Genomic DNA, 18591 nt, shown 5'->3' on the forward strand with positions numbered 1-18591 from the left:
GCTCCCGAGGCTCCCTGGAGGCCGTGTCGCCGAGACAACCTTCTCACGCACCCTCCTCACGTTAAGTCAGCAGAACTGTCCAGCACACTCCAGACAGGATCCTTTAGTGCAGCGATTTCCAAACTTCCTGAATTTTGAGAGTCATTGGAAGGAACTTTTTAGAAACACAAGTATCTGAATCTTAATCCAAACTTAGTGGATCGGCATCTTCATGGGAGGGGCCTGGGAATTTGTATTTTTACAAGTTCCTCGGGTGATTCTTAAAAATTGGGCCAGTTTAGAAAGCATTGCTTTAGTGCAGCAAAAACTGCTTAACTACAGGTGGTAAGAGTGATAAGAGCACAGACTGTAGGAGGCAATGACAGAAATGTGGATAACAAATTTAGTTATGTGGGATAACTGAATTCCTTCTGTCTGGTCTTGCTCTCTGACTAAGGGATACCTCGCTATCTGGTGGGAGTTCCTTCCGATTTGAGTGCCCAGTGATTTATGTACTATTCCTCTCTTGCTTTTCTGGCCACCTTCGAGGTCTAGCTGTCGAATTTCCGTAAACTTTTGGTTCACTAAATTTCTCTCGCTGGGCGTTTCAGCCCCTGCTAATGTAAAGACCCATTCCCCCACTCATTCTCCCATTTCCAGTTTTCCACCCAAGCACATGTGTCTCGTTGATTTATTGTTCTTTCACTGCCTTCATTTTACCAATTCATTCAGTCACTCGTTCAATAAGTGTCTATTGTGCCAGGCTGTAGGCAGGCTACAGAGATGAACAAGACACAGGCCCTGCCCTCAAGTGCACAGTCTAGTAGGGACGTAGATGTGTAAACAAATAATTAAAATACCAGTGATGTGCTGAATGCTATCACCGAAGTGCTTGCAGCGTTGTAGGGGCGCCAGGAGGAAGTGACTGACAAGTGGTGGCAGGTGTCACAGAGGAGGTGACTTTTGAGCAGGGTCTTGTGCTCAGAGAAGAGGGCGGGGGCATTTGTAAGTTATATCACCATAGTCCTCACTTCTCTTTGCAGCGCATCTTCTCCTAGGGCTCTTCAGCGTCTTTGCTCGTTTATGGAACAAATGGAGCTAATTGGCCTGGCTGAATCAGACTCTCTTTATTGACCTTTTTCAAAACCCGAGATGGTTGGTAGTTGAGTAATGTCCGAGATACCAAGTCTAGCAGTTTGTCCCACGATCATTTACTTGACAGTGAATGGTTGATACTCTAAACACTGAAGAAAGCTTTTAAAGGCCTTTCACTTTATCAGATGTGTTCTGAGCCAGCAGAAGTGGTCTTTGTGCTCTTCAGGGAGTGGCATGTGTGCGCGCGCGTGTGTGGTGGAGGTAGGAGAGTTTGTGAGTGGGGAATGGGACAGGAGAATGCTTGTTTCTTTTTGCAACGAAAGACATGATTTCCTGTGTCTCAGGAATGTTTCCTTGGTAGGCTTCCACATCTCTATTAGTTTTGTTTGTTGTTAGAGATTACCTAAACTCTGCAGTTTGCTAATTTGACAAGGCTTGGTTTTTATTTCCAAAAATGCACTGTGGGTTTCTCTTACTTCACTAGGAAAACAGGGATGAAGGGCCATTGTGATTAAATTTGTACAGTCTAGTAAGTAGTCATGATTGCAGTTTTTAAATGTTTGTTTCTTGAAGTAATGGATGCTCATTGTAGAAAACTTACAAAATACAGGCAAGCAAAACTGAAAAGAAGCTAAAACCAATCCATAATCTTGTAGGCCATAACTAACCACTCAATATTTTGGTGTATGAAAATCCAGAATTTTTTCTATGCATATACATGTATGTATAAAAATGTTGTTATTCCAGAAATTGTATATACTGTGTAAACTGTGAATATACTGTGTAAACTGTTTAGTATCTTGCCTTTTTCCCTGTTATATAATTTGACCGTCTTATTTTGTTAACTAATATATATCTACAGAACTATTCATTCTTAACGAAAAAAACTTTATGGTTGAGATTATACAAGTCGTTCAGGATTTTTTTTAAATCAAACTCTGTTAAAGTATAGAAAACAAATGAAAATCCCCCATAATCTCATTCCCCCAAGGATAAACGTTTAATATGTGTATATATATAGCCTTCTAGACTATTTTCTTTATATATGCAAACATTTCTATCACCTTTTTTTTTTTTTACAATATTAGTTCCTATTTTACCTAGTGTTCTGCAACTTGCCTTTTACCATTAATATATATATATTTTTTAAGTTCTTTAATATTTTTATTTATTTATTTATTTGGTTGCGCCAGGTCTCAGTTGTGGCTTGCCGGTTCCCCAGTTGCAGCACGTGGGCTCCTTAACACGGGCTTCTTAGTTGTGGCACATGGGCTCCTTAGTTGCAGCAGGTGGGCTCCCTAGTTGCGGCTCGTCGGCTCCTTAGTTGTGGCATGTGAACTCTTAGCCACAGGGTACATGTGGGATCAAGTTCCCTGACCAGAGATAGAACCCGGGCCTCCTGCATTGGGAGTGTGGAGTCTCAACCACTGTGCCACCAGGGAAGCCCCCCCTTAATATATTTTAGAGAGCTTCCTGTGCCAGTACATTTGGAATACCTGCATAATATTATGTGGATCAGGGTTTCTTGTCCTCAACACTACTGACATTTTAGACTGCTTAATTCTTTGTCGTGGGCCTGTCCTGTGCATTGTAGGATGCTTAGCAGCATCCTGGCCTCTATCTTTTAGATGCTAGTAGCATCCCTTCCTCTAGTTGTGACAAAAATGTCTCCAGAGGTCATCAGTTGTCCACTGGAGGGCAAAGTCATTCCTAGTTGAAAGCCACTGATACAGATGGTCTATAATGTAAGCATCTAGAGTCCTTCCACTTTTTCCATGACAAAGAATGGGTCAGAGAATATTCTTATATTGATTTTTGTGCACCTCTGTGAATTTTATTGTTGAATAAATTCCTAGAAGTGCAGTTGGTGAATCAGAATTTTGATAGAAATTGCCAAATTATTCCAGAGATTGTATCGATTTATTTTTCAACTATATCCTGGTGGTGCCAAATCAGTATCTCTTTCTGAAGTTCTAGATTCATGTAGCCAACTGTTGATTAGATATCTCCTCCTGTGTGTCTCATAGCCCTTTCCTAAGCTCAACTCTCATCTTCTGCAACCCACCAAACCTGCACTTCTTGCTGTATTTCTCTGTCAGAGAATATCATGACCATCTGCCTGGTTGCTCAAGCCAAAAACCTCCATCCTACGCTGAACCAGTCATCAAATCCTATCTCGTCTTCCTCCCTAACGTCTCTCTTAATCCATTCACTTCTTTTCATCCCTTCCACCTCTATTTTTAATTTAAGCTACTAGTAACCAGCCCAGATCACTGTAGTAGCACTGGGGCAAAAACTAGCCTCTCTGGCTTTTACCCTTGGTTCCATGCTCCTCAGGAAGAGTAAACTTGCTGCACTCTGTGATATGCAAGTGTTACTCCCCTGCTTAAGCCCTTCAGTGAGCTCCACTGCCTCTCCCCCATCTGCTCCATCAGTCAGATGCTGAGGCCAACACATCTAACGTTCATCACCCATGATTTCAAATCTCTGTATCCATGAGAATAGGCTTTTTTCTCCCCACCACATATATTTATTCACCAGATATATTTATTCCCCCAACTTTGAATTACTCACTGTCCCTTAAATGTCCCTTTGTTCCACTGCTGCATTTCCTGGTCCTGTTAACCCTGCTCTCTGCTCATCCATTTTCTACCCTTTCTTTAGGACCAAGCATATTTCTTGAACTCTTCAGCCACATACTTTCTCCTCTATTAATCAGTTTTATCCTTATTGCATTTACTGTATATGTACTTTTTCATTTAACCTTGTGAAAAAGACATACATGAATAGAAATAATACAAACCAGTGAGCCAAGTGGAGAGGATATGGGAATTCCAGCTCCAAGTTCCTGCACAGATCCTAGGATGTAAAAGGGCATTTCAAAAATCCCATCCCAGGGCTTCCCTGGTGGCACAGTGGTTGAGAGTCCGCCTGCCGATGCAGGAGACACGGGTTCGTGCCCCAGTCCGGGAAGATCCCACATGCCGCAGAGCGGCTGGGCCCGTGAGCCACGGCTGCTGAGCCTGCGCATCTGGAGCTTGTGCTCCGCAATGGGAGAAGCCACAACAGTAAGAGGCCTGCGTACTGGAAAAAAAAAAAAAAAAAAAAAAAAAAATCCTATCCCAGTGCGTGAACCTTGACTTCTCCCCTTAACTGGACTTTTGATTTTCCTGTGGTTCTGTAGAGCAATGTAATTGAATACCTCCCAAGTCAATTGCATTCATTTGGTCAAACTAAAACCTTGGAGAGAAGTTCATTAGTCTGCCAGCCTTGCCACGTTCCATTTTGGTATATCTTAAATACCACGGAAACAAGGGTGACTAGGAACTTGGGAATCTCTGACATGGAATGCAGCATACTGCTCTGCTAGATTGGTGTAGGGACAAGCCCTGCAATTTTCCACAAGAAGTCAGCTCCAATTCTGTGGGAAATCACACATAGCAAAATCCTTGGCAAAGAACTATACATTTTTTTCCTACTCTCTATGTAGTAATTCTGTAACACTCTGTAATTAATTTTATTTCTACAGTGAACAACCACACAGTAAGAATAATGCATAACCTGTTTCTGTTCTTGCTATTTTAGGGGACATCACACAGAAGGGATATGAAAAGAAAAGGTCAAAACTCCTGTCTCCTTACATCCCGCAGGCACAAGGTAGGCAATGAGAAGTGGTTTAAACCTTTTCAGTAAGAATGCTGTCTTACAGGAGATCTGTCTTTTTTGTTGGTTCCTGTTTTTTCCCTCCCTCACCAGGGAAGAGAAAAAACAGAAGGAAGGAAGGAAAGGAAGGAATGAATCTTAATTGAGCATCTGCTGTGTGGTAGGCACTTTTAAAATACCCAAAGTCATCAAATCATTTATACAGAACTTGGGTGGTAGTGTGTCTATGCGTAGCCGACATGATTCAATGGCAGAAAATTCCAGGTCATGGAAAAACTGCATCTTATTAATGCCTGATCATGAACTGTAATGGAGAGGAGCAAGTGGGGCAAAGATCACAAGGAGGGACAGATTTAGTATTACAAGGCAACCCAAGGATTGCAGTCCCTGAGCATTTGGGGGTAAGAACCCTAAATAAACTTTTAAACTATTTCACAGCCTGACTTATTCCTTCTGCAAAGAGACTGGCGTGTTCTTTATATATCAGAAAGTTCTGAGTCACTTCTGTGCTTAATTCCAGGCGGGTTGCTGGAACCTTTGCCTCTAGGCAAGGCTGTCTGTTTCTAAGTCATCATATTTTTAAAGTTACTCAGCCTCCAGGATTTCCTTTGATAGCCTGTTTCTATTTAATCACTTTTACTATAAAGAGTTTTTTCTTTATTTCTAATTTCCCCCTGCAATCAGAGTCCATTTCCACAAGACTGTGTTTTGTGGAACTAATAATTGCTTTTATTTCTGGATTATAATCCCTTGAGGACTTTGGATCGCCCATGGTTCCAATATCAAGCCTTGCACAAGGTTTATAGTCTGTAAATATTTGTTGAATGGGTAATGGAATAAATAAATGAGTAATGGTGGTATACCAATAGATTTCACTGAAGTCCTTGTTTTATTTCCTGCATTATTCTTGGAAATTCCTCCCTGCAAAAACTAGTAGGTCAATTCATTGATAGCCAGTTTAAAATATCTTAATGAACAGATGGATGTAGAAATGAATTGAGAGAAAAGAGGTGGAAATCAGGCCAGTGACAGCTAATGAAAAGCCAGCTTTTGCTGAGCAAGGCATGACAGACAAGGGGAGTCCTCTGATTGGCTGCTTAATTATGGATCTGGTCCATGCCTCTGTAGGCCCAGAGCTTTCCTGTAGTCACTTTGTGCAAAAGCAATCAGATCCTGAGAAAATAGCTCAGTAAGGAATGTAACTATAAAAAGGACCATGATCTGTCTCTTATCTGTTGTCAGGCTACAAAGAAACCAAATCATGTTCAAAAACCAGTTTATCAATTTACTATGAGAAACCACTGAGACACAGTCAAGTCTGTGTGGTCGGCACATTCTTGCCCCACGGGCAGGCCTAGGAGAGGAGCTTGATCACACATAGAAGGTTGCTTAGTAAGAATGGACATGACGAAGCAGACATTTAGTTGCAGCAGGCCAAGAGAATGTGACATAGCATCTCACAGTAGGGATGGTCTTGCATGTGACCTCATGGGGGAAGTAGAAGCCATTTGATGGCAGCTCCTTCTGCTTCCTGCTATTCGACTTCAAACTCACCACATCTGTGCCCATCATGTTTATTACCTCCTCCCTTCTGGTTGAAGAGGTGATCTGTCCCTCCTAGCCAAGGGCAGTCCTTTCACCTGGGCTTTTGATCCCATCTCCTCCTCCCTTTTCAGAAACCTTATACTATCATCCCGTGACACCAAGGACAGGGTCGTGGGGGTGGCCACCCCTGTGCAAGCAGTGAGGGGTGCAGTATCTGTAGAAATTTTAAAAGCAGTAATAAAACCAACAAAAAGTTGGTCTGCTTTTTCTTGTCACCGTGGATAGCAATTCTAAATGCTGTAAGTAGTAAAATCTCCTCCCACTGAGGCGGACAGCTGCACTGCCCCCTCGGTATGCCACTGCAGTCAGCTCCCTGTCTCTCTTGTACTGTCACTGTCTCCCTCTCAACCAGATTATTCCCCCAGCAGTTCATCATACTCATTACTGTTCTTTTTAAAAAAAATCCTTCCTTGGGAATTCCCTGGTGGTCCAGTGGTTAGGACTCGGCGCTGTCACTGCCAGGACCCAGGTTCAATCCCTGGTCAGGGAACTAAGATCCTGCAAGCTGTGTGGCATGGCCAAAAAAAAAAAAATCCTCCCTTGTCAACCACTTCCATCTCTACCCTGTCTGTCTCCCCTTTATGATCAGATTGCTGAGAACTGTCTATATTTACTATCCCTGTTTTCTCAACACCTTCTCGCTTCCCAGCCCATTCCAGTCCCTCCTGAAGCTGCCATAAGTGATATCTCAGTACTCTTCGCCCCTCTACCTCTTGAAACACTCTCCTCATTTTCTTACTCCTCTCTTCATGTTGCTCCTAGTCATCTTTGCAGGCTCCTTCTCCTCTGTTAAAAGTGGGAATTCCCAAGGCAAGACCTCAAGCCCTCTTGACATCTCACTCTATATCAGTGGTTCTCATATTTTAGCCTACATCAGAATCACTGGAGGACTTGTTGATATACAGATTACAGGACCCCGTTCCCACGGTTTCTGATTCAGTAGGTCCAGGTTGGGGTTCGAGACTTTGCATTTCTGTCAGGTTCCCAGGTGATGGTTGCTGGTATGAAGAACCAATGTCCTGTCTCCCTAGAGCTCTTCAGCCATCCCTATGGCTTTAATTGTCATTGAAATACAGGTAACTCCCAAATATGTGTCTTCAACCCAGATCTCTCCTGAGCTCCTGATCATAGATCCGACTACATACTTAATACCTCCATTTATATGTCTTAAAGGAACCTTCATTTCAGCCAATCCAAACATATCCATTCAATTTATGACTTCTGCACACCACCCTTACCACCAGCACCAACCCCTCCCTACACAGGTGCATTCACACAAAACTGTGACATTCAGCATGCTCCCAGGCTTCTCTTCTAGTTTTCCCCTTCTGAGTGAATAGAACTCACATCCATAAGCCCAGCAACTAGAGATTTAAAAGTCATCTCAGCATCCCCTTCATTCCCCATCTCTTGTCTGTTACCAAGTTCTGTTTTCTGTTTCTTCATAAGCCAGTTTTGGTTAGTTTAATTTTTCTAGGAAATTGTCTATTTTGTATAAGTTCTCAAATTTGTTGTTAATGACATTCACAGTATTCTCTTTATTTTTAAAGCCTTTGCTTTGTTTATGTTTTACCCTTATCTCTTCTCTTTTTTCTCCTGACCAGTCTTCCTAGAAGTTAGTCTTTTCAAAGAACAAGCTTTTGATTTTGTTGGTCTTTTTAGTATCTCTTTATTTTCTGATTTCTCATTTTCAGCTCCTGTATATTTTTCCTTCCTTGCACTCTTTTTGTTTACCATTTTGTACTTTTTCCTAAAATTCCTGAGTTGGATGCTTAGGTTTTCTGTCTTCTTTACTAAGGTGAGTGTTTCTCAGTTTGACTGTGGTCAGAGAACATGCCTGTTCAAAACCAAGTCACAATTAGAATCTTAATTTTCCTCCCAAACAACATGAGGACTTTAAGAACAGATGCGTTTTTAGTACCACCTTGTCTATATACCCCCTCAATTATTAGTTATTATTGTTTTAAGTAGTTAATAGTAGTTAATATCTGTTTCTTTGTTCACTGTTGCTTTGTATATCTCACTCCTTCCTCTCAGTTCAATTTTGTTCTTCCTAAAGTCCATCCTACAGTAGTTATGTATTTTAATGATGGTTTGTTAGTAGTAAAAAGTCTCTCAATATGTGTTTGTCACTTTCTTTTCCCACCTTTGTTCTTGAATCTATTCATGTCTTTCCCAGAAATGGATTGTTTGTAGGGCTGGGTTATATTGTATAGATTCTGTAGCAAAAGAAGAGATTACACCTAGACATTTTTACCCCATATGTCTTTGTAGATTTTGAAGAGGGCATTTAGTTTGATTTTTTTAATGGCATTGGATTTAATGCAGATTTTAAATTTATTTAAACTTGAATTGTATTAATGCTTTATATAGGATTAACTGAAATGAAAGTCATTTTAACACTTTTAGTAGGAGTTTCCTACTTACTTCTAGTGGGATTCATCCTCTTTCAAACTCTTTCTGTTACCTTGTTAGATTTCATTCCCTCCAGTTGTGAGGTGGGCTTCATTGTGAGGGTGGCTCCTTGAGTGTAGTATATAAAAGTAACATTCTCCACCAATCTCTCTTGAAAGAAAAAAGTAATACTGCTTGCATCATTGTACTACTAGAACAATTACATGCACATGCTTATCTAAAAATTTAGTGAGTGATTTTCCATACAGAATTGATTTGGAGTTATCTTAGGTTGCATATTTATGTATATTTTAGATTTCTTTTCTCAAATGTTACATAAATCTTTAAAATAGGACTTCAGAAAAAAATTAACAATGTAACAGGGAAAATGCGGAAATATGGAAGAGAACACATGGTTGAAGAAAATACTTAGTGGAAATTGAGTAAGGACAATTTGGGGGTAATAATAAACATAGCTTACGGGATTAGATTCTAAATTTACTGTATGACAAAAATCTGATGTCTCAAAGTTACCTTTGAAAATCACTTAAACCTATTGACATTGGAACTGATTGTTGTTTCTTTAATTTCTACAAAGCCCAAACTTTATCTGGTATTTAAGGGCATGCCGTATGAAATTCATATCTTGATAAAGGTTAAAACTGTACTCAGGGCCGCAAGATGCTCTCGCTATGAGAGGCAAGGGAGAAATGAGGATGTGGCAGGTTCATATCTCCTCGTTCTGAGCCATATGCTCTTCGAAAGGAATGACCCATAGAACATCTTTCAGTGGCTTGGAAGCTACGAGAGCCTGGATATAAAGCTTCCCACACACCTCAGTTAGCAGCTTTGCAAGGAGAAGAGGCCAGAAATTAACTCTCTTTTGTCAAGGCCCAAAGAATTGATTATTCAAACCACATACACTCTTAACTCCTCTGTAAATTAGTCGCTCTTGGCACTCTTGGAGTTAGAAGAAAATAGAAAGTTTTGTGCAGGGAGGCAACTTCCTGGGCTGATCCTGTAATCTAATTCTTAAGATGTTTTGCATACAAGTAACTGATTAATTCCAAATAACTTTAATAGAAAAGAGTTTATTCTAATGATGCCAGGGTTGCTGACAGAACCTCAGGTCAGCACGTATTTACTATGTGCTTTCTGTGCTCCAAGTACTGTTAAGACATCAGGAGGCAGCCAACATTGGACAAGACTGCCTGGGACCCCCCGGCTTGCTCCCTCAGTCTACTAGGGGTTTGCTCAGCTACGACTAACACTAAGAAGGCTTCCTTGACCAGCTTTATCACAAACAGTCCCCACTCCCATGATCTGTGCTGCATTTATGAAAAGCTCTCTCTGACTGTCCCATAGATTATGGTTTGTTCGTGTGTCTTCCCTACTGGACTCTTAAGGTCTTTATAATCAGGAACATTCTTTTTTTTTTTTTTTTGTGGTACGCGGGCCTCCCACTGCTGCGGCCTCTCCCGTTGCGGAGCACGGACTCCGGACGCACAGGCTCAGTGGCCATGGCTCACGGGCCCAGCCGCTCCGCGGCATGCGGGATCCCCTCGGACCGGGGCACGAAGCCATGTCCCCCGCATCGGCAGGCGGACTCTCAACCACTGCGCCACCAGGGAAGCCCTAGGAACATTCTTTTTTTTATTATTATTTCTTCATGTCCCCAGTTTCTAGCATTAGTACCTGGCATATAGTAGAATTCTATAAATGTTTGTGGAACTAAACAGAAGGAACATTTAGAATTTAGAAATATTTCCTTTCGTAAACATCTGTGAAAATGGAGGTGTCAGATAATGAAAAAAGCAGATTACTCTACAGATTGGAGAGTGATTGGTCCTGGCAACTTGTCTCTACCTTCAATAGATCTTTTAATTTAGATCTACTAAATCTCAAGAGACTGTGCACAGCATATTGATTCTCAACAGTATTATATTATATCAATATTAGCATTCCTCTTTACTTAATTTTTATTTATTTATTTATTTATTTATTTTTTAAAACAGAGAACAGGAATATTTATTTATTTTTAAATTTATTTATTTATTTTGGGCTGTGTTGGGTCTCGTTTCTGTGCGAGGGCTTTCTCTAGTTTTGGCAAGCAGGGGCCACTGTTCATCGCGGTGCGCTGGCCTCTCACTATCGTGGCCTCTCTTGTTGCGGAGCACAGTCTCCAGACGCACAGGCTCGGTAGTTGTGGCTCACGGGCCTAGTTGCTCTGCGGCATGTGGGATCTTCCCAGACCAGGGCTCGAACCCCTGTCCCCTGCATTAGCAGGCAGATTCTCAACCACTGCGCCACCAGGGAAGCCCTTTATTTTTATTTTAAAATGAAATTAATGAATCTATTTTACAGAGTCACATGCTACTACGAGGTTTGTAACAGCAACAGAAATAAGCAGTGTCCTTTTCTTCCCCAGAGACAGCTTCTTTCAACTGTTTTAACTGTTTCTTCTGGCATTTACTTCTGTAGGTAAAAGATTAGAATTTTTCTCTCTTACACATTCTTCCCCCAACCACCTGGACACCACACACTCTCTTTCCCTTTACCCCTTCCTTCACATCTCCCATCTCATACTCATAGTGGGCTGTCTGTTCAATGTATTACTTTTGTTGTTGCTAAGTCAGCACTCAGTGTTTGCATTATTTTGATTATGTAAATATTATTCACAGCTAAGTCACTTGGTTTACTATTTCCTTTCTCTTTTTTTTTTTTTACAGTTAATCCATTGTTTTATTATTATTATTATTTTTGTAGAGACAACTCTTGATGCTGTCTCTCTTTCTGAACTGATTGTTTCCTTGTCCTGCTACAGGCCTTTATCATTCTAGTGGTGTTTGGGGAAGGAGTGGGGATAGATAGATGTGTTATTCTGCCATGTTTAATCAGGATTCTTTATCCTAACATTTCTGTTTAAGGATTGTTCAAAACTTGTACAAAGATTATTTCTATCAATCTAAAAGATCTCAAAGACATCAGTACCTCATTTGCTCGTTCACCAGCAAGCTGATCAAATGGTCTCTACCACAGCCTGATTAAAGTGTTGAAAATGGGGGGCCTCCCTCCTTTGGGTGGTTCTGAGAACGAGCCCTGCCTCAGCTCTGTTTTGCAACTCTTCGCTATTTAAAACTGCCCTTGAAGTTCAACGGTGGCATCTTCTCTTGGACCCACATCCTTTGCTTTAGGACATTACTGCAGCTTCTGTTTTTCATGGCATTGATGTACACATTCCATTCTGTCTTCGTGTATTTGAGATAATTTGTGACCTTTGCGTATTTGTTTTTCTTCCTTCATCCATTGACTTTGTCCTACTGTCTTTCACTTCATTTAATTGTGTTTGTCTTCTGCTTCAAAATAGGATCTCGCCTTTTATATATTCCTTCCTGGGCTAGGTTTCCACATTATTTTCCCCCTGGGCCCTTACCTGCTGCCCTTTTAGGGATAAGACATGTCAGTTTATGAATACGCTTACGTGTTGGCATTTTCTACCTTGTCTTGGTGAGAAGTGCTGGTGACCCAAAGGTTCTTTCCAAACTTGGATTCCGTTTGTGGTTGTCTGCCTATTTTGCTGCAGGGTATTTGCTCACCAGTGTTCCAGTGTATGTACATATGCTGCACTTGCCAGTTGTTCCCCACCCCTTTGGTCCCAGCTCTTCTGAGTTCAGTCCTGCCTTTGAGATTGTGTAAATGTGTATATAATCTAGTGAAAATGAAACAAAAGAAAGCCTTGTAAGTTTTATCCTCTCTCTCTAAAAGCTCTGATAACTCCTCTCCAGGATAGTCTGTGATCCTGTTATTCTTACTGACCTTATGTGATTGTACGAAAATTGTGAGAGGCACAAATTTTTGCATAAAATGTTTGCAGCTGAGAGATACACAAATAAGCAGTCTTCTCAGGTTAACAGTTAACCATATCCTTTAAATTGGTATCTCTTCATTTTTGTCTTTGTTTTTCCCAGCCACCCACTCCCATTGGTGGAAGTGAGCAGACAGAGAAGATCTTAATTTCTTTATTTTAACTAAAATTTTGGGTGCCTGCAGTGTAAGACCCAGAACTAATTACTGCAGGAGATAAAAGATGAATTAAGACCAGCCTCAGACCTCAAGTTTATTTATACTATAAAATAGGAAAGATAGGTATACAAATGAGAATCATAAAAGATAGAGTGAAATAAGCACTGTAAGAAAGTTCTAAACAAAATATTATGGAAATTCAAAGGGACGTGAACCTAAAACTAGCTACTGAAATCAAGAACAGCATTTTGGAATGCTGTAGAACATTCCTAACCATATAAACGTTAAGTAGATAGAGTGCCTCTTTGTGTGCTGGGGGTGGGATCGATTGTATTTTCTCTATCACATTTTGATTTAAAAGTTTCTTCCCAGGTGAGGATCACAGAATAATGGAAAGAATATGGAATTTTTTATTCCAGTCCCAGTTCTTCTGCCCTTTCATTAGACTTGTATAGTCGCTATGAACTGGAGCACGCATTGCAATCTTATCTGTACCCACATGCCTCATTGGAAGGAAGTCCGCTGTCTTTTGGGGCTTCTCCTTCCTCCTGAATTGTCCGAGAACCCCCTGGGATATAGGTAGTGCAGGAGGAGAGGTGGTCAGTGTGGCTTGCACACTCAAGTAGGAAGAATCCCATTGTCTGCTGCTGCTCCTCAGTGCCTCATGGGGCGCTGCTGAAAACCGATCCTTACCTTGTGACCAGCAGTGCTATCCCTCCCAGTGCTAACCCTGGGTCCTGCATCATCACTCTGAGGAAGGAGCCCACTCTCCTTGGCTCAGCCAAGGTACCCCACTTGGATTCTCAGGGCAAAGCTCTTGGTATTGTGTTCTTTTTTTTTTTTTTTTTTTTTGGCGGTACGCGGGCCTCTCACTGTTGTGGCCTCTCCCGTTGTGGAGCACAGGCTCCGGATGCGCAGGCTCACCAGCCATGGCTCACAGGCCCAGCCGCTCCACGGCATGTGGGATCCTCCTGGACCGGGGCACGAACCTGTGTCCCCTGCATCGGCAGGCGGACTCTCAACCACTGCGCCACCAGGGAAGCCCTATTGTGTTCTTTTAGTCCATGCACAGCCACTTTCCTGATGCCAAGCAGCCCAGGAAGCTTCAGATTTACCCTAGGCAGGTGGCCCCTTTCCAGACTGTGAATGCGGACTTTCTTTCCTCCCTTCCCCCAGGCAGCGAGGCAGGTTAATCACCCATCCTTCTGAGGAAAACTCTCCTCAGTGAGCTCCCAGGGAAGAGTCTCTGAATGATTCAAGGTACCTTCACCCAGGGTGGAGGGTGGAGTTGGGAGTGGAAGCTCTGTTTATAATGATTCAAGGTGATTATGAACACACTCTCACTGTAGAAAAACAAATTTAGTCTGTTGTAGGTGTCCTGCCTCCTTAATGGTATCTATCAGATAGTATTATTGAGAAGGTAAAATGAGATGGTATTATGAGTTTAAAGAGCCTTAGAACTGTATTATCATTGTTACTCTGTCATTCCCTTTCTAAAGCCCTTTAAAGGCCACTCGTTTGGTTAGGAGAAGTGACCTGACCCTGCTTTTCTTCTGTGGCCTCATTTTGTCTCACTTCACCTCTTTCACTGTGCCTCAGCACCACCAGTCTTTCTTAGACTTGTCAAGGCTTTTCTCCCTCACGGGACTTACACAAATACCCCGTTGCTGTGTAAAGTGGCCCTCCCCACACCCCACACCCCCAAGCTGAAGCCCGCATCAGCCTCTCCTTTTAACAGGCTCTTCCTGAAACTCTAGTACAAATTAAATTCCTTATTACGTGCGCTCAGAGTTCCTTGTCTTTTTCCTTCTCAGCGCCGATCACGTTGTAAAAGATACAGGTGACTGGGTGATCACTTATTTAATGTATTTCTTCTCTGACACCAGCCCCGAGACCAGTGACCATGTCTGCTTAAAAAGTTGAAGCATTATGTTGGCTGGTTCTCAGAGCACACCCTCCTTCCCTCTGTTACTCTTACAGGTGAAAATTCCTGTTTAATCATTGGCAGAGTTGAAAGATAAGAAGCCAAGGTTGGCTTTCCTCCATGTTCCTGATTTGGAGATTTTGCATGGTTTTATACTAAAGATCAGCTTCTTTTCCAGATTATCGTTATTATGTTCAAACAGTAGAATCATGCAAGATTCTGATGTCTCTTTCTGCCAGAGAACCATAAATTGTGTACATGCTGACCATTGAGAAAGGAGACTTTGTGTTGTAGAAGAAATGAAAATTTGCCTAAACTTATTGTTAATAAACATTGTAACATCATCACTATTTAAACATAATGGTGACCCCTAGTGGATATTCTGTATAACAGACTGAAAGATCCGGGAACTCCCAAACTGAAGTGGTCACTGTGTGTAGTGATCAGTGAGTAGTTTTTTTCTTTGAATCTCAAGTATGTTTCACAATAGAATTTAGAAGTTTTGAAGAAGGCTTGATTTATGAGGTTCACAGCTCTCCTTATAGCTGTTTCCTTACCTAACCTATATTTAGGGTCTTTTAAAATTACTTTGATTTTATACAGAGCTCTTCCAGTAAACAAAGTGGTAAGGAAATGGTAAAGTTCTCCAGAGTACCTCATCCCTACCTCATCCCAACTACTTAGGGGATTTTATATCCCCTCCAATCCATATAATTGTATGTGAATAGTTTTTACATGCACAATTGTAATTATATACATAATATTTTGTGTTCTTTTATTACTGGAAACCTTTTTCATGTGTCTGCATAGTCAACAGTTTTTCACTTTTCGTGGCATATAGTATGTATCTCATCATGTTGATACATAAGTTAATTCTGTCTTTGCTTTTAGCTTCTTACTGTGGTAGTGAAACTGTGCACATCTTATTCAAAATATAGAAACCTCTACTTTTGGGCCCCAGGTAGTTCCTGAGATCTGGTTGGAGTGTGAAACCATGGCCAGGGAACGATTCATCTTTAAGCAGCACCTTGCCTGCCCAGCTGACATTGGACATGCTGTTAAATAATGCCCTGCTGGGCCCCTGTGTCCTCAGACCTCTTCCTCCTCTTTCAGGAGACCTGAGGTCCATGTTTCCTGCTTCCTTCTGTGATGAATTGGTGCCCTGGCAAGTAAGCTAAATAAGCAAGTAAGCATTCCAAGATTTTTTTAATCCAACCAGGACATAGTTTCCTCCTTCTCACCTCCAGATATGCATTGAATTACCAGTTGCTTTGGAGGAAAGAAAAAGAAGACAATTGATTTTAAAAGATTGGAAAATCCTGCTCACAATGTCATAATTTATCTAGGAAACTGAAAACTGGGCATTATTTTAACTTATTTTGGTAAGAATCTGCTCTCTGGTATGGCCTTCAAATTAAGAAAATCCAATATCATTTTTATTTTCTTCTTTATACTTAACTGTTAACCTTGATGTTCTATAATGAACATATATTATTTTTATATCCTGAAAAAGAGAACTTCTCTAAATTATGGAAACCCAGTAAAGCTATGGAATAATATAAAAAACATCCAATCTCATCACCTAGAAATGATGGCTATTAACAGTTTATTATATTTTCTTTCCATTTTTTCAACACACATATAAAATATATCTGTAAGTCTTATGTTTTAAAAAAATAAAACTCCAATACATGGAAATAAAAATTTATAAAATAAAATTCATAATAAATTGGAGAGTGATTATTAACAGTCAAACAGATTAGGTACACAGTTTCATCATTAAGCTTCCCTGTTATTCTTTCTTCCTTTCTCCCTTCCTTCCTCCCTTCCTAATATTTATTTATTTGTTTGTTTGTTTGTTTGTTTATTTATTTTTGGCTGCTTTGGTTCTTCATTACTGTGCGTGGCTTTCTCTAGTTGCAACGAGCGGGGGCTGCTATTCGTTGCAGTGTGTGAGATTCTCATTGAGATGGCTTCTCTTGTTGCGGAGCATGGGCTCTAGGTGCGCGGGCTCAGTAGTTGTGGCTCACGGGCTCTAGGTGTGCGGGCTCAGTAGTTGTGGCGCATGGGCTTAGTTGCTCCGCGGCATGTGGGATCTTCCTGGAACAGGTCTCAAACCATGTCCCTTGCATTGACAGGCAGATTCTTAACCACTATGCCACCAGGGAAGTCTTCCCTATTATACTTAAAGTATATTCCTAGCATTTATTTCCTAGGAATTCATTTTATTCTTTTTTTGTTTCTTTTATGTCACCTCTCTTTTTCTTTTCTTTTCTTTTTTTTCTTTTTTTTTTTTTTTTGCGGTATGCGGGCCTCTCACTGTTGTGGCCTCTCCTGTTGCAGAGCACAGGCTCTGGACGCTCAGGCTTAGCGGCCATGTCTCACAGGCCTAGCTGCTCCGCAGCATGTGGGATCTTCCCGGACTGGGGCACGAACCCGCGTCCCCTGCATTGGCAGGCGATCTCTCAACCACTGCGCCATGAGGGAAGCCCCTATGTCACCTCTCTTAAACCTGAACAAGTATATTAAACATTTGAACCAAGCTTGTTCTGTCAGAAATCCATGTTTTTGTGGCATTGTGCTTTGGGCACCTGAGGAATGCTCACTGAACAAACTTGTCAGCCACTTACTGAAACTGCAAGTTGACGTTTTGATTTCATTTCTGGCAAGCTACCTTGAAATGTCTGTCATGATTTTAGACCCAAAGAGACCTGGTCTGCTTGGATGACTTAAATACCCGAGGGGAATGAGAAAAACTTTACAGAGCATCATACTAATGTTGCTTGGTGAATAGTGTGTTGTGAGGCTTTTTTTTTTTTTTTTTTGGTACCAGTTCAGTAGATCTCTTGGCTAAGTGTCATCTGACTCTCAATTCTCATCAGATGTCTGTATTTATGTTACATTTCCTTGTGGTTTGTTCTTTGATAACCTCTAGATAATCCTGAGTAGAAATGTTTGTTCTTTCTAATTCTTCCTCAAATTTATCAACTCCCAGTTCCCCTATCACCTCCTGATCATTTCTTGGTAAAGATTTTTATTTAGTCCACATTATCTTCTTTTTCCTAATTAATTACATTGAAAAATAGAAAATAAAAGCATAGTGAAGGAGGAATCAGAAAAAATACATCAACCTTTTGTTTCCATCCTTTGTGAAATGAGAATCCATATTCCTTCTTTTTATCCTTTGGATTATTAGCTCTCTAATTTGAAAGCACCATGTTTCTTAGCAGGGTAGTTTGGTTCATCCTAGCAAATCTGCTTACTTAATTAAAAAAAAAAATTAGTGACAGGTAACTAACTCAGTTTTATATTCACTATAACCCTCCAAAAAGGAATACAAAGCTAGTGTTTTAAAATGGTTGCTTTATCTGTTTTAAGTCAAACCATTTTCTCTGTGCATGTTTACAGGCAAAGTAGCTCATGTGTGCTAATCTGATTTCCTTCCTGTATGTATCATCTGACCATACAAATAAAAATAGCCCCTTTCTATTTTTTGTTCTCTATTTAAAGTTAATTGAAATATGTTTTAAATGATTTCTCTAGTGAATGGCTGAAAACTTTATTTGGAGGGGCTTTTTGCAATATCTTTCACATGAAGGGAGATGATTTAAAAACAAACAAAAAAAATTAGCTACTGACTGTAAATCCTGAAGCATTTAGATGCTCCTAAACTAAATTATTAATTCTGATTGCTTTCCTCTTAAGAGCCTTGGGAGAATTTTCATAACCTTTTCAGGTTGAGAACCTGTGGAGTTAGACCTGGTTTGAATCCTGGCTCTGCCATCCCCTGGCTCTGTAACCCTAATCCATGTCTCTCTTTTCTTTTCTGTAAAAAGTTGATAGTGATAGTTCTGGCTTTGTAGGGTTGTTGTGAGGAATAAATAAGATAAAAATTCGCAGTGCCTCGC

General features: G+C 40.8%; 1 protein-coding gene and 1 non-coding gene across 6 annotated transcripts in view; both read left to right on the forward strand.

The window, feature by feature from the left end:
- DIP2B (disco interacting protein 2 homolog B) overlaps nucleotides 1-18591 on the forward strand; it is a 249703-nt gene that overhangs the window by 116325 nt on the left and 114787 nt on the right. For 4 of the 5 annotated variants that reach the window (XM_059082762.2, XM_067009273.1, XM_067009275.1 and 1 more), the window contains exon 2: nucleotides 4660-4731. The exons of the other annotated variant lie outside the window; for it this stretch is intronic. In XM_059082762.2, coding sequence (XP_058938745.1) covers nucleotides 4660-4731 — 72 coding nt within the window. The remainder of the gene's footprint in view (nucleotides 1-4659; nucleotides 4732-18591) is intronic. 5 annotated transcript variants of the gene reach the window in all.
- Nucleotides 6761-6832, forward strand: TRNAD-GUC (transfer RNA aspartic acid (anticodon GUC)). Its single transcript has one exon. It is a non-coding gene; the product is annotated as a tRNA-Asp (tRNA).

The sequence above is a fragment of the Kogia breviceps genome, chromosome 12 (genome assembly GCF_026419965.1).
Source record: "Kogia breviceps isolate mKogBre1 chromosome 12, mKogBre1 haplotype 1, whole genome shotgun sequence".
In the NCBI taxonomy this organism is placed as follows: Eukaryota; Metazoa; Chordata; class Mammalia; order Artiodactyla; family Physeteridae; genus Kogia; species Kogia breviceps.